We start from the raw sequence: 16,220 nt of genomic DNA on the forward strand, positions 1-16,220 counted from the left end.
CGGAAGACTCTCGTGCCCTTTATCTTTTCTTTTTCTTTCTTTCTGTCTCCCGTTCACTCTTTCTTTCCCTACTAGTAAGCACAATGTGTCATTCTTACATTGGGATTAAAAAGGGTGTGAGAAAGAGAGAGAGAGAGAGAGAGAGAGAGAGAGAGAGAGAGAGAGAGAGAGAGAGAGAGAGAGGAAAAGAGGTACGAAACGAGGATAAATTATGTTCCACTTAAAAGAGAGTGAATGAGAACCAAAAAGGAATGATTAGATTGGAAAAAGAAGTACATGTATAATAAATGTTAAATGCATAAATAATAATTGTTCCTGGGCATAAAAATACAGCTTTTGAACCTTTTCGTTTGCTCTGACCTATTTTTACATTTTTTCCACTCTGGAAACACTCAGCGATCAGCGTCCTTCCTCTTTTAGTTAACATATTTACTTAACACATTTTCCAGCATCCATCCATTTCTATAAGCAAATGCCATGATACTCTAATAAGCAATAAAATACATAATGCACACAAACAGTGCATAAAATAGCCACGTTTAAATAGACTGAACTATATTTTAGCTATATTATTCATTACTGAATGATACAGTATCCAGATATATTTCTAGGCTGGCATTTATATCACCTGCAATGCATTCTGGGATTGCCTTACTCACCTTTTTTTCATTGCCTTTCTTTTCGCCCTCTCATGCCATCCCAGACAGAAAGTGTTTTAATGATTTTCCCAGTGGAGAGAGTGAGTTTATGTCTCAACTGAAATTACTGCCCAGCTGCATCATCGACATACACACACACATTCACAGATACTTTACAACCTGCTGGACACTATCACCTCACACAGACTCAACACAGAGATATTCCTGATCCTTTCACCACTGGACTGGCATAGAGATACTGATGACTCCAGTATGACTGTTGATCCAGTTCCCAACCACACACATGGATCCACCACTTCCGAAACATCTTGAATTATTCTGTGTCTAAGAGGTCACGTGTCACTGCAAAAGAAACCAAGTCTTATTTCCTATTTCATTTTCTTTCGCCATTACCATTCTTTCCTTTCCTTCAAAAAAAATTAAATAAAAAACACCAGTGCCACATCAGTCAGAGAGAGAGGACGCCAGGGGATTCGCCTGTCGGTTTGAATTTAATGCACTCGCTCTCTGTGGACTTTCTGTTTTCTATATTACACTGACACGATGAGCTGAATAGTGACCGTGTGTTTAAAGTGGAATGATGGGAAATAAAGGTTAAGGTTATATATAGAAGAGTTTGTGAACAAATGAATCATCAAGTTTATAGTACTTTTCAAGGTCTCCAAAGCAAAGGAGTCATGCATTTTTTAAAGGGGCTCAAGTAGAAGTCCTGAATGATGATGATTGTATGAAAGTGGATAGATAATGGAAGAATTTTCCATTTACAACAAATTACGGTAACACTTTATTTGACAGTCCTTATTCCAAGTTAAATATTCCAAGTTACTCACTGTATTAATAACTACAGTATAAATTATGCATAGTTACATGCAATTAACCCTAAACCAACCCCCTTTTCCTAATGTAGTTAATTACTATTACTCAGTTCTTAAAGGTGTAATTACACTGTAACACAGACATCTTAAAATAAAGTGAAACCATTTGAGACCAAATTCAGACACATTAATTATTTTTGCCATTTTTTTTACTTACAAGAATCTTGCATCTTAATTTTCAGATATACAAAATATTTGATTTGTTTTTAAAAACATTTTTAATGGACTCGATTGTTTTGCTCCGAAGCGTTTCATATCTCACCTCGTCCCACCTAGATGTTGGGAGGACAGTAACTGTTGATTATAATAACATGGATGGTTATAAAGTTCTTCTAACTTGCTGGATTTACCTGTTTCATGTCTCCAGATACATCCAGGTGTGTGGCAGAGAAGAAATACACAGAGCAGCAAGCTAAGAAACTCTTCCCACAGGTGTTTGTACCTGTCTGCAACCCTGACGGAACCTACAGTGAGGTAAGAGAAAGACAGATAGAAAGATAGATAGATAGATAGACAGAGATGACAGACAGACAGACAGACGACAGATGATGGACGGATGGACGGACGGACAGACAGATAATAGATAGATAGATAGATAGATAGATAGATAGATAGATAGATAGATAGATAGATAGATAGATAGATAGATAGATAGATAGATAGATAGATAGATAGATAGATAGATAGATTGATGACAGACAAACAGATGATGGATAGATAGATAGATAGATAGATAGATAGATAGATAGATAGATAGATAGATAGATAGATAGATAGATAGATAGATAGATAGATAGATAGATAGATAGATAGATAGATAGATAGGCAGAGATGAAAGACAGACAGATGATGTACGGACAGATGATAGATAGATAGATAGATAGATAGATAGATAGATAGATAGATAGATAGATAGATAGATAGATAGATAGATAGATAGATAGATAGATAGATAGATAGATAGATAGATAGATAGACAGACAGATGGTTGGATGGATGTACAGATGTATGACATGTTCATTTTTTATGGTTCAAGAAACCTTAAAAAAGTAGACAATGTAGGATTTTGTAACTTTAAGGATTTCATTGTCAAATGTCTTAGTTTTTCTGCCACTCTCTCTGTTTTTTTTTCTATTTTCTTCTGTATTTGAATAACAGGTTCAGTGCCACAGCTACACTGGTTATTGCTGGTGTGTAACGCCCAGTGGCAGACCCATCAGTGGCTCAGCAGTAGCCAATAAGAAACCCCAATGCCAAGGTACAATACATTACCTCTGCTGTTGTTGTTTTTTTGTTAGTTTTATTTTCACAGCATCAATAATATTCCAAAGTGATTCCAAACTGTCTTAACCTTGATGACACGATTTTGATGTTTTAGCACAGAAAAGTTAGGGAAAATAAATCAAGAGACTAAGGCACCCAGAGCTCCTTACACAAGCTGTAAATGTGGTGTCTAAGCCAGTGAGAGCACTGAGCAATGCCAGAACAGAGCTAATCCTAATCTGCATAAACTTTTCAGCATAAAAATACCACAATAACCAAAGCCACATGCAGTAAACTACCATAGAACCATTGAACGCACAAAACTGAAACTCTATCACTGCAGGCCATGAGTTCCTGGATCATAACATTGTTGGCTTGGCTTTGTACAACAACCACAACTTCACTAGAAAAGGACCAATTAGATTTAATTGCACATGCAACAGCTTAATCAGTTAGGTCTGGGGGAGCATCACAAAACAAATGCGCGTTTGGCAAGCGAAGCGGCCGAGCTCAAACATTCTTGCTCTTTTACTCCAAGATAGTGTCATATGGCTTTTACCCCCTGCAGTCTCCATAACATTATCATGTTCTCCTGTAGAGCTTAAAAGATAATTAAAAACGTAAGTCACTTTTCAAAAATAAAATCAACCATTCCTGGAACACTTGATCCGCGGCATATATTTGAGCGTTCAAATTTCTATTCCAGTTAGAACGCACACAATTCTAGGTGTAGATTTGCTCAAATGTTAGCGTGAGTAACCTGTGATTGTCCTGCTGATTTACAGGGTCCAAGAATGGTAAAGTAAATCCCAAGGATCCAGGAAAATCAGGTAAATAGCCTCAATGATTCCTTTTGATATGGTAAAGACTTTCATGAGGGACAATCTGTACTGGCACCTATGTTTTAATGTGTGTGTGTGTGTGTGTGTGTGTGTCTGTACTGCGAGTTACGGCTTGCCATTCCAATATTTTGTGAATTGAGAGTGCTGAAGTTGCTTCAGGGCTGAAAGTAAATGGTCGTATGTTGGAGTCGTTAAACAGAGAGATGATGTAATAACAGCCTTTGCCTTTCACAGTCGTTAAAACGAAATCGAAGGGCTTCGCGGTTTTGTCATAGTACCGCAGTGAACATTAACCACTTCACCTGGACGTCATTTCTCTTCTTTCCAGATGAAGACCTTTTCATGCATTACTAACGCCACTGATTTCCCTCCTTTCACAAAGCAGAAGAGACCACCTGATCACCTTGTTTTCTTTGGTCTTTTCCCCTCAGTTTTAAGAGGAATGTCCTTTCCAGTTGAAACCCTCGAGCTGTGGGAGATGTGAAGGTTTTTGTTGAAGTTCGTTTCTTAGATGTCTTACCTATGCTAAAAAAATGATACAATCACTCTAATTCATTAAGAAAGTTCAACAGATTTCTAACAAACTTCCACATGAACTAAATCTGTTTCAAATATAGCAAGCTGCCTCAAAAATCCCTACGAGATGGGGGACAAAGTGAGAAAAATAAATATACATGAATGAACACATATAATTTGATATTAGGTTATATATTAAACATGATTAAATAAAATATTTATTATATACAATTATTGTAAGCTTTAATAAATATAAATTAGGGGGTTAATAAAGGCCTTATGGCTTCTGGTAACGACGTAGCTCCAGCGGAAGAGTGACCTCTGACCCCGGCGCATGGCTTATTGACGAACGTGATAAAGCAATATAAAACACCGGTCACAAATTAAAGGATTAGTTCAATTTAAAATGAAAATTAGCCCATGATTTACTCACCCTCAAGCCATCCCAGGTGTATATGACTTTCTTCTTTGAGACGAATACAATCGGAGTTATATTAAAAAATATCCTGGCTCTTCCAAGCTTTATAATGGCAGTGGATGGCAACCAACAGATTGAAGCTCAAAAACGTGCATCCATCCGTCATAAACAAACTCCAAACGCCGGCTCCAGGGGGTTAATAAAGGCCTTCTAAAGCAAAACGATGAGTTTGTGTCAGAAAAATATTCATATTCAACACGTTACAAAGTAAAATTCTAGCTTCCGGCCAGATTGTGTTCGTCTGAAAGAAGAAAGTCATATACACCTAGGATGGCTTGAGGGTGAGTAAATTATGGGCTAATTTTCATTTGAAAGGGAACTACTCCTTTAAGACTAAAACGAGAATTTTTAAAGAGAAATGTGGGAGGAGCTTGAGTTTGTTGTCCAGCCCTATTTGTTTGAACCGCGAGAGGCGTCTACTCTCATCTAAGCTGACGCTACTCCTACAGTCTACGTCATGCGTCGGGTCAGAGGTCACTCTTCCGCCAGAACTAGATTTGCTTACAGCCGTTACCGGGAACCAGTGATCATTTTCATTTTTGGGTGAACTAACCCTTTAACTGCTGATGCCAAACTCTATTGAAATCAATTACGTTGATCAAAAACGTTATTTTGTTAATGTGGAGCATTCCAAATCAGTCACTCATAAGGTTCCATGATGGTTACGATGTCACTGCCTATATATCGTAACCATACAGTATAAGGCAGCTCACTAAGTTTTGGAACAGATCCATTGTCAGAGGTGCGGCCAGGTCAGTAGTGCACATAGCACCATGATGAGCTGGTTTCGTGTCTTGGGTCATTTCCCGATCCCACGCCTTCTCCTTCTTCCCACCATTTCCTGTTGCTGCTGGGCCGTTCAATGAAATAAAAGGCAAAAAGCCACAAAAACATAGAAAATCATTGATGTGTTGAGCTACACTGAAATTTTAGAGTCATATAAATAACAGGGTCGGACCTCATAATACTTTATCACTTCATCAGAGTGCTGACAGTGACTGTTCCCCAAGTTCCCCAACTGTTTCCCAAGGATGCTAGTAGAGAAACAGAGAAGGGGCAGTTTGTCTTCTGGCCTCTGATGAGTTAATGGTGACCCTGCTGAGGTTAACCACACCTGCGGCTCTCAGTATTTAGGATTCCTGTGGCCAAAGCGTCTAACAGTCATCCATGTCTGATACGTCCACTCTGCTTGTGTGCGTGTGTGTTGGCATGTATTCTTGCATGCCTGTTGTTCAGATCGATAAAGTCTGAACTAAACAAAAACATGTTTTTCTACATACAGGGTCCAACATTAATGTTTTGCCAGAGAGAATTGACCAGACATAAATATTTCTTACCAGTCACGAAAATGTATTTTGGCATTATTATTTATTTAAAAATACATTATTGTTGTTATTTATTATTTAATTTATTATTGTATATCATTATTCTTTCTTATGAATATAATATTGTCTTGAATGAATGAATTATTTACTACACTTGCAGCATTATATACTGTACATGTGTAACGGATGTAGGCCAATAAGCGACTGCGGTCTTTAGAGTCCTTGTTAGCGCGCTCGCCTCCCACGGACGGTTCGATTCCGGCTCAGAGTGGGTCGAGTAGGACCGGTTACACAAGTCTCCATCTCACAGTCAAAGGACAGTCACAAAAACATTATGACATATGAAGACCTTGATGCAAAAGCCACCTCTTTTAAAAATGAGATAATAATATTGAGTTATGCTCTCCGCACATAGTATACGTTCATCAAATACTTTCACTTCAAACTCACTAAAACCCAGCCTCAGCCCATTCAGAAATGCCGGTACTAGAAACCTATACATAGGAGCCTGATAATAATGTTAATATTAAACAAAAACTTTAGACGGACTTAGAGACTTCTGAAGTTTTCATATACATAGTGTCGGCCCAGATCCAGCCCAGATGTGGCCCGGATCTGGGCCGACACTATGTTGCTGTCTGGGATGTGAGGATAGTTCTGAAGGGGAAAATACTTCCTATATAAACTATTTTTCAAAGCATATTTCTTAAAAAGCCACGTATTAGGTTGATTATGTAATTCTAAAGTTACTGGCAAACTTTTTTTACTCACTTCAGCCATTTTTTACTCGCATTTGGTGCTTGGAGTGTTCATTTTGGATGCGGTTTGCATTTATTTTACATCTTAAAGCATTTACAGAATTTTGTATTTGAACCACACTGCTTTTTGTCTCGATAAAGGCGTTTTATGGTTTCAAGCAAAGAGATTAAATGTTTGAACTGTGTTTTTCTTTCAGGGATTCAGTTATAACCACTAAACCTCCTTCAACACCTTTATCTTTCTTCTCTGTTTTATTATGTTTCTCCATCTCTCTAATCTGTCCTGACCGGGCAATGTGCAAATGCTTCATAGCTCATGTGATGTGACTGTCTAGCTGACACTCGTAATTGTAGTTTCCTTGCAAATCTTCTCCATTCTAAACGCAGATCCTTCTACGGTTTTCGCAGTGGAATCCCAGCCGTCCGCTGATGAGGAAGGTGAGTGTCACTGATGCCTTTAAGCGGTCACTACACTCTTAGAAAAAGGGTTGTGTCGGGCACTTCAAATATAGAACCTACTAGGGATCATTTTATGGTTTAATTAATTAATGTTGTTTTCATTTGTTTTTAATTTGAATGAAATTTTATGAATTAAAGGGATAGTTCACTTTGAAATTAATTTTTGGTATGTTTTAGCTTACCTCAAGGGCATCCGAGATGTAGGTGTCTTTGTTTCCGCAGTAGTTTCAATTTTGATATTTTTAGGTCAAACCGTTCTTGTCTGTCAGTCATATAATGCAGGTCTATGGTAACTTCCTCAAAGAGCATGCACAGAGAAGTCCAAATTAAACATGATTTAATGACTCGTAAATGTAAGTACACATTGATGGCCTAAGACACGAAACGAGCGGTTTGTGTGAGAAAATGAACAGTATTTATATAGTTTTTACATCTTGTAAACATAGCCACGTCCAAGTCATCTGATGGCGCCGGCGCTTCGGTCTTTTCCGACAAGCGCCGCAAGTGATCTCTCGCGCGTGTACGTCACTCATTGTTTACACAGAACAGAGATTGTAGGTAAGACGGCTAATTAAAATGGTACTAATTTGCGCTTATCCGGGATGTTTAAACCGTTGTAAAATAAAACAATTAAAAAAATAAAAAATAAAACAATTGTATGAGTGACGTACACGCGCGAGGGATCACTTCCGGCGCCATCAGATCACTTGGACGTGGCTTTGTTTACAAGAGGTAAAAATAATATAAATACTGTTCGTTTTCTCACACAAACCGCTCGTTTCGTGTCTTAGGCCATCAATGTGTACTTACATTTACGAGTCATTAAATCATGTTTAATTTGGACTTCTCTGTGCATGCTCTTTGAGGTGGTGACCATAGACCTGCATTATGACTAACAGACAAGAACGGTTTGACCTAAAAATATCAAAATTGAAACTACTGCGGAAACAAAGACACCTACATCTTGGATGCCCTTGAGGTAAGCTAAAACATACCAAAAATTAATTCCAAAGTGAACTATCCCTTTAAACAGCTTATAGCTCAATAGATTTTTTTTTTTTTTAAATAAAGATGAAAGTATTATGCAATCATTTAAGACATTTATCCTTATATAGAACGTTTTTGGCATAAAGCCTTCTTTAAAATTGAGTCAAGAACCTTATTGAGTGTAGGGTTTGGAACAGAACTAATGTTTTGTGCATTTGCGTGTGTGTTTTAGACATCATCGCTCAGTACCCAACACTCTGGACAGAACAGGTCCGCAGCAGACAAAACAAGACCAAACCACTATGTGAGTCACAGACACGTGAGTTTTTTATTTATATTATTGTTATTTTTTTAAGAGAATAGAAAGAGAAAGCAAAAGAGACATAGGCAGATTCTTATCGGTCAGTATTATGAAACTCTGTTGCTATAGTAGCTCACACACACACACACACACACACACACACACACACACACACACACACACACACACACACACACACACACACACACACACACACACACACACACACACACACACACACACACACACACACACACACACACACACACACACACACACACACACACACACACACACACATGTGAAGATCCAGCTCAATGCGGTATACTCAGCCATTGCCTGACATGTTGATCTAATGAAGGAATCAAGAGATGTCATTAAAACCCATCTGGCGAAAAAATGATGACATGAATTTAATAACAGATCTAATTCTGATGACATTACAGAGTTTGTGCGTTTCTGAACAGGCTCATTTGTGTGTGTGTCTATGTGTGTGCGTGAATAGCTTGATTGTAAAGTTCTCTTGATTTACAATCAATAAAACGTCAGTGCAGTGCAGTGAACGCTGATGGTTTTGATTACGGCTGATTCGTTGAGGTCTAAAGGGTGATTATCACTATTCAGAGAAGCTCAGAATAGAACTGAAAGAAAGACAGACAAAGAAAAGATGGGCGGAAAAAAAACATTTTCTAAAACAATGTTCACATGAAGCCAAAGACCTGACAACACCACAGAGAAAGAGAGAGAGGATAACTATAAAAGGATGTGGGCGAGAGAATACATTACCTTAGTAAATGCATAGCAATGCACTAAATACCATTCAGAACAGCTTTGCAAAAGCGTAGCAACACCCAGGTAACTAGGGCTGCACAATTTATGGAAATTTGACTTTTGCACCAAATTTTCTCCCCCTCATTTCCTTTTTATCTTTCTTTTTTTTTTACTCACATAATCTTGCTTGCATTAGATGAGGCGGCTCAAAGCGTTGCTGGAGAGCTGTGTTGTGGCACATGACATGATTGGTTCCTGATGCAGAGAAATCTCACTGAGAGGTTGTGCTCCATATGGATCATTCATGTGTTTCGGGCTGTCGTCTTGTGCGTGCATCTGAGTCTCGTGGCTAAGCTCATGCTCAGGATTGAAAGAAATCACTAAGATGCCACTGTTTTCCCAAAACTATGTTTTATGCGGCGATTCTCTGCCCAAGGTCTCTATCTTCATTCAAAGGCACTGCAAACACAGGCAGAGACAACGTGTAAATATTTATGCTGGTCGCAAGAGCCCGGTGCAGTCCTAATGTCATAAACATTCCTGCAGGCCCTCCATAAAGCACAAGCTCTCACTTTCACTCTCTCTAACTTTACCCCCTCCAACATGCTGTCCATCCATCTCTCCATGGCTGTGTCTGAGGCATCACAGTCCGGTCAGTCATTGACTTCACAGGCAATGTTCTTGCATGCAGGCACCATCATATTATGTCAAATGAACTGAAACCAATTCAAAGGAGTTTTAGAGATAACTTTACTATGTAAGGAGTAATTGACGACGGGCTGTTGAATTATAAGAAAATAATGCACACCCGTGGCTGTTACACCTCGTGTGTACATTACTTTTGAATAATTCAATGGATCAGAGTCAATTATTCTACGGTTACCGAGATGTTGTATTTCAAGACATGCGTCAGGTTTCGTCCTTAAAACGCTCTTGTGTGTAGCACTAATTACTTGCGCATCTCATCCCAAGGCTCCATTGCTAATTCCAAAATGTAATTTTAGAGCTAGTAACAGAGGCTTGAGCTAGTTGATTAAAGCAGTCATTCATGCAGTTAGAGAGAGAGAGAGAGAGAGAGAGAGAGAGAGAGAGAGAGAGAGAGAGAGAGAGAGAGAGAGAGAGAGAGAGAGAGAGAGAGAGAGAGAGAGAGAGAGAGAGAGAGAGAGAGATTAAGCGTGTGTGAATTACCTGAGTCTGTGCATCTCTCAACAGTGTTCGGCATTTGCATTCTTTTAACCAGCTGAATCACATGTAGCTACATGATAATGGGATATATATATTTAATGAATACAATTCTTATTTCTCAGTCTAAATGAAATCACAAGTTGAAAAAAAGTTACAAATTTACATTCATTCATACATTAATTAGTTGCAATTCAATTAATTAGTTCCGATTCAATTTCAATTGAATTGAATTTAAATGTATTATTAATTCTTTCAACATCAGACAGCAATTACATTGTTTTATCCAGACAAAGCACATACATAGAATCACGGGATATGATATTTAATAAATACCGCAGTGCTTATTTCTTAGTATAAAGGAATTCCTAAGATAAAAAAAATCAAATTTTTACATTTCATTTGTTTACATAAAACTGCCAATACAATTTTATGAATTTAATTAAAATGTGACTAAATGTATCAATTCAATTTTAATTCATTATTAATTATTTTAACATCTGACAAATGTATTATTTTATCAGGATCATGGGATATCACAGGCAGTGATGGATGCATCTACGCTGCCTTCCAAAACAATCAATATTAAGACATCTTAGTAGAAAATTTTTAGTCAAACACTGGATTTTTGTATCCCTAATTTAGATTGAAGCTTGTTCGTACTGTTCCTCACAACCTATTGAAAAGACTTGGTATATTATTGTGCATTAGTCATATGTACTTCTTTTATGGAAATTGTAAGGTGTGTTTTTTTTTAAAGCTTGACAGCTCCTGGTCACTGTCTACTTTCATTGTACAGCAACACAGATGCTCGGCCTCTCTTCATCACAGAGAACACTGACACTTACTCACTCAAATTGTGTCTCCTGCTGTATTTCACTCCTTTCTTCTGTCTCACTTTAACTCAGCAACCTCGTGTGATGAGGAGCAGCTGTCGGCACAGGAAGAAGCAAGACAACATAAAAACGAAGCAGTTTTTGTACCTGACTGCGCTCACGGTGGCCTCTACAAACCCGTCCAGTGCCATCCCTCCACCGGGTACTGCTGGTGTGTCCTGGTGGACACTGGACGGCCCATACCGGGCACATCCACAAGGTAATGTACTTTGCTTTAAAAAAAAAAAAAAAACTTGTGTAGTGCAATTCTGTGGTTTTAGCTCATGATCCACTTTTTACAAAACATCAGGTGGAAATTTCTCCAAGTACAACTGCTAGGATGTTATTTCACCATGTCTCTTTAACATCAGCTTCAACAAAATGTTATTTTAAACACTTTAAAATACCTCTGGCGCCTCAAAGAAACAAATCCGTCCTTATTTAGTTGCCAAAATACAACTTAAGCAGTTTGTCTCTATTGAAAGGAAAAACCCACCACTTGGCTTTTAAAATGGTAAGTGCCAGTCGACTTGTTCTCTTACAGAACATCTAATATACACCCGGGGCAGGTCTCTTTATTTGACTTACTATGGGGTACAAAATTGAGCTTTGGAGTCTCTTAGGGGCCAATACTTGGCCCAATCTCATTCAGTCTCTTTTAACATTTCGAGAGCAACTTGATGAGAACAGTATCCATGAAGCTAAATATACCATCCAATCATTTCGATTAATCACTTATCTCCTAACAGGCTGGTTGCACAACCAGCTCAAATCTGATCAAGAAACCTGGCAGAATGACAAAACATTGTGAGTGTTTGTCAGGGGTCAGGGACACCCGCTGTATTCAGGGGCACCTTTAATGAGTGTAATCGAGTGATGCTGTGGATTTCAGACCATCGCCAAATGTGGTATTGAGTTAACAAAGCCTCAGGCAGTGTGCCAGACGGCGCATTAGAGCACGCATGGAAGTGCTACCTTCTCTTCTCTCTTTCTCTCTCTCTCTCTCTCTCTCTCTCTCTCTCTCTCTCTCTCTCTCTCTCTCTCTCTCTCTCTCTCTCTCTCTCTCTCTCTCTCTCTCTCTCTCTCTCTCTCTCTCTCTCTCTCTCTCTCTCTCTCTCTCTCTCTCTCTCTCTCTCTCTCTTTCTCTGTTCTCTGGGCAGGTCGCCTGGCAGTGATTGGAGCACATTTACTCTCCTTATGGGGCCATAGATATTTTTCTAGTCTTACACTTCTTACTTTTTCTTTTTGTCCACTTTTCTCTCATCCCATTCCTCTGTTACCGGCATCTTGAGCCGACCTTCTAGTGATTGCATCCTAGTGCACTCATTTGATCTGTGAAAACTTTAAAGAGATTTGTGTGTGTGTGTGTGTGTGTGAGAGAGAGAAGATAGATAGATAGATAGATAGATAGATAGATAGATAGATAGATAGATAGATAGATAGATAAAATGACAGACAGAAAGATAGATAGAGAGAGAGAGACAAACAGAGAGACAGATAGACAGACAGACAGACAGACAGACAGATAGATAGATAGATAGATAGATAGATAGATAGATAGATAGATAGATAGATAGATAGATAGACAGCAAACTGCAGTGTTTTTATGAATATTTACATTGTGATTAGTGTGATATTGATTAAAATATTGAAAGAAAAGATCACAACTTCCATTTTATGCTGCTTTAAGAAATGCTAAATAACAAATCCACATTACTTCATGTTGATATCCTCATGGTAGTGCACAAAAAAAAAAAATTCTCTGCATTGGTGGAATATTTTAGATGTTGGACTCGTCTCTGTGTTAACAATAATGCTTTGTATTTCACTTTTGTTTTTTTCCTGTTCTCTCTCTTGCTTTAGATTCGAACAACCAAAATGTGATGGAAATGCCAGAGCCCATCCAAACAAACCAAAGGACCATTACAGGAGCAGACATCTGCAGGGTGAGCTGAACTGTGTGCTTCTGAGCAGAGCCACATACTTCACAACGCAAAACTAGCAACAACTTATAGAAACAAAGCTGCAAAAACCAAAAACGCCTTAAAAAGAAAAATTACCAAACAACTTTTCAAATATTATAAAAGGACCTCAAGGAAATAAACAAATAAATGTAAAACATTAAAAAAAAAAAATTGTTACACATTAGGTATTGTTTAATAGGTGCACTTTCTGCACTACCAGCTGTTTGATTATAGATGTGTTTGATACATTTTCATACTTATTCATTTTGGAAAAATGCATGTAAACATAAACCACAAGGATGTCTGTATTTGTGTTTGCATGTGAGCTCAAGTGTGCACAGGTATGTGTGTGACATCTAGAGTCTTAAACCATCTCCTGGTTTCCCACGACCCTGCGGTCCGCATAGACGACAAGATGTTAACAGATCATCTCACTGACGAAAGGGGAGGTAGAAAAGATAGATTACAATAGATAGCATGAGCCTAGGAGGATGACAAGGAGGGATGAGTGTGGGGGAGTGGCTGTGATGAAGAACAGAGGGAAAAGGAGTGGAGGGCAAAGATAAAAAACAGCAAAAAGGAAACGAGGGAGTGACTTCCATTTCCAGCATGAATTAATTTGTTGAGTTGACTAGACTAGATTTCTGTATGGGGACTGTGTGGCTGTATCATGTTGACAATATGCAATACCAGTCAAGGGTTTGGTGTCTGTAAGGAATTTTTGTCTTTTCTTTTTTATTATTATTCATGATTTTATTCAGCAATTACACAAAAGTGGCAGTAAAAACATTTATGTTACAGAAGATTTAAATTTCAAATAAATGCTGTTCTTTTGAACTTTCTGTTCATCAAATTGAACTTTCTGTTCACTGTTTTACTCCATTTTTGATCAAATAAATTCAGCCTTGGTGAGCATCAGAGACAAAAACATTAACAATCTTACTGACTCTATAAATATTAATTTATTGATTTTAAAGATTTGAACACCTCTAGCATCAGTGGAATATATCAGTGACTATATTGAACAGTTTGATTCATTTGTGGTTCATTCGAATCAGCTCATTCCAGAGCAAATACATAAATGTAAAAAAAACAAGTATATATTTATTGCTCAGGCCTAATAACCACCCTTACAAAGATGTAGTGTGGTATAATACTGTTGGAATAATACTCTTGCATTTTAATATCTACCATGATACTGAATAATTGCTATTATAATGCGCCATGCCATGGTATTTACAGGACATGGTACTTCTAAGAATATATTCCATGGAAATACCGTGGTACTGTTTTGTTAGTGTAAGTACATGAGAAATGCTTTTGTGCTTTGTCTCAGTTCCAGATAACAGATTCTAGAGTAACCCTGGCCAGACTTTGACTAATAGGATTATCCTCATTTTTTAATTAAGATTAAGTGGTGAAAAAGGCTTTTGAAACAGTATGAGGTGTGAGAATGTGTGCGTGTGTTACTAATGTGTGCTATATTTATTTGGAATCGGACAACACCTCCCTTTGGCAATGTCTACAAATGTAAAAGGTCATTTTTATTCTTCTATTATTATACTGATTTATGTAATGTCATTAGACAGGATGGATGATTTTGGAGTGACACAAACCACAAAACCCTCCAGTATAATGAGATGAGAACGATAAGATGCACATAAATGAAAAGAATGTGCATAAAAAATGTATGCACTCAATAAGGCGGATACATTTTTTTTTTTTAATAAGAAGACACGCACAAAATCTAAGTTGGAAACATATTTACTGAATAAATCCCTTGATGCGCAACAAAAAGCTTACGTGGCTTTGCCTCAACAGGGGATGTGATTGGATAATTAGATGAATGGATAATGTCATTGCACAGGATCTCAAATATTGGTTTGATTATTCTGAAATGAGCAAAAGTCTGTCATCAGAAAGATTTGATATAATGACCTCACAAGCAACTCGACCTCACGAGCGCGCTCCCAAACACCAGGCATCCGAACGCAAGATAAAATGACGCCTTTTATTGAGTTTCGTCTGTGCGCTCTGAGACGCAAGTCATTTCTGATGTAGGAAAAAGAGCCAGTGTTTCTCCCCCGATGGCAACAACTTCCAATTTTGTTACAGATATTTTGCGCCAATTTCCCAGGAAGTGACGATTTTGGATAGACTTGGATAGTTAAGAGTTGGACTCCAATGTTCAATTCATTTTAATATTGTATTGAAAAATATTGTATCCCACTTATATGATGGCAATATGAATCTGTACTACTCCATGGTAGATATGACCCAGCTTAGTATGTCTGAGATGCAGATGAATTGCTGGTCTGCTTTGTCATTGGGCGCTTTGGTAAACATTGTAATATCTCAGTATGTTAACAAACAATCCTCTGTTCCTCAGGTGTGTGTGTGTGGACGTTCAGGCTGCCAGCAGCGTGTGCACAGGTGCGGCTGTGTGAGCAGCTCTCTGGTCACGGCTGGTTAATTGTGGTGTAGAAGGGGGGCTGATGGGGGCCGGCGGCTGCTGGCAGCTAAACGGCCACAATCCACTGCCAATACCGCAATTCTCATGACTCTGTTGCAACTTGAGAGTTTTTATGTAAGATCCAGAAGCTGCGGGATTCTGGGTAACGCTGAAATTTTGTAAAATGCAGGATCTGGATGGGTTTGCTCAGTGAATTCTCGCTCGGCATTTTAATCAGGTGATATAGCTTAAGAGATCAAAAATGAATGTCTGAAAGTTTTTTGATTTCTAGTGCTCTTATAATTAGAAGTGTCTTAAAGAGATAGTTCACCCAAAAATGATTTACTCACCCTCAAGCTAGGTGTATATGACATTCTTCTTTCAGACGAATAGAATCGGAGTTATATTAAAAAATGTCCTGGCTCTTCCAAGCTTTATAATGGCAGAATGGCCATTTCAATTCTGTCCATAAAAGTGCATCCATCCATGATAAAAGTGCTCCAATAAAGGGTT

The 16,220-nt window shown here is 38.1% G+C and overlaps 1 protein-coding gene across 4 annotated transcripts in view; it reads left to right on the forward strand.

The window, feature by feature from the left end:
* Window positions 1-16,220, forward strand: part of smoc2 (SPARC related modular calcium binding 2) — a 43,222-nt gene that overhangs the window by 15,003 nt on the left and 11,999 nt on the right. The window contains exons 3-9 of one of the 4 annotated variants that reach the window (XM_056248250.1): window positions 1,902-2,008; window positions 2,693-2,792; window positions 3,583-3,627; window positions 7,071-7,154; window positions 8,395-8,481; window positions 11,325-11,511; window positions 13,155-13,237. In XM_056248250.1, coding sequence (XP_056104225.1) covers window positions 1,902-2,008; window positions 2,693-2,792; window positions 3,583-3,627; window positions 7,071-7,154; window positions 8,395-8,481; window positions 11,325-11,511; window positions 13,155-13,237 — 693 coding nt within the window. The remainder of the gene's footprint in view (window positions 1-1,901; window positions 2,009-2,692; window positions 2,793-3,582; window positions 3,628-7,070; window positions 7,155-8,394; window positions 8,482-11,324; window positions 11,512-13,154; window positions 13,238-16,220) is intronic. The other 3 variants (XM_056248251.1, XM_056248252.1, XM_056248253.1) reach the window with 3 other exon arrangements.

Source organism: Rhinichthys klamathensis, unplaced genomic scaffold (assembly GCF_029890125.1).
Source record: "Rhinichthys klamathensis goyatoka isolate OS25496 unplaced genomic scaffold, OSU_Roscu_1.1 h1tg000053l_1, whole genome shotgun sequence".
Taxonomy (NCBI): Eukaryota; Metazoa; Chordata; class Actinopteri; order Cypriniformes; family Leuciscidae; genus Rhinichthys; species Rhinichthys klamathensis.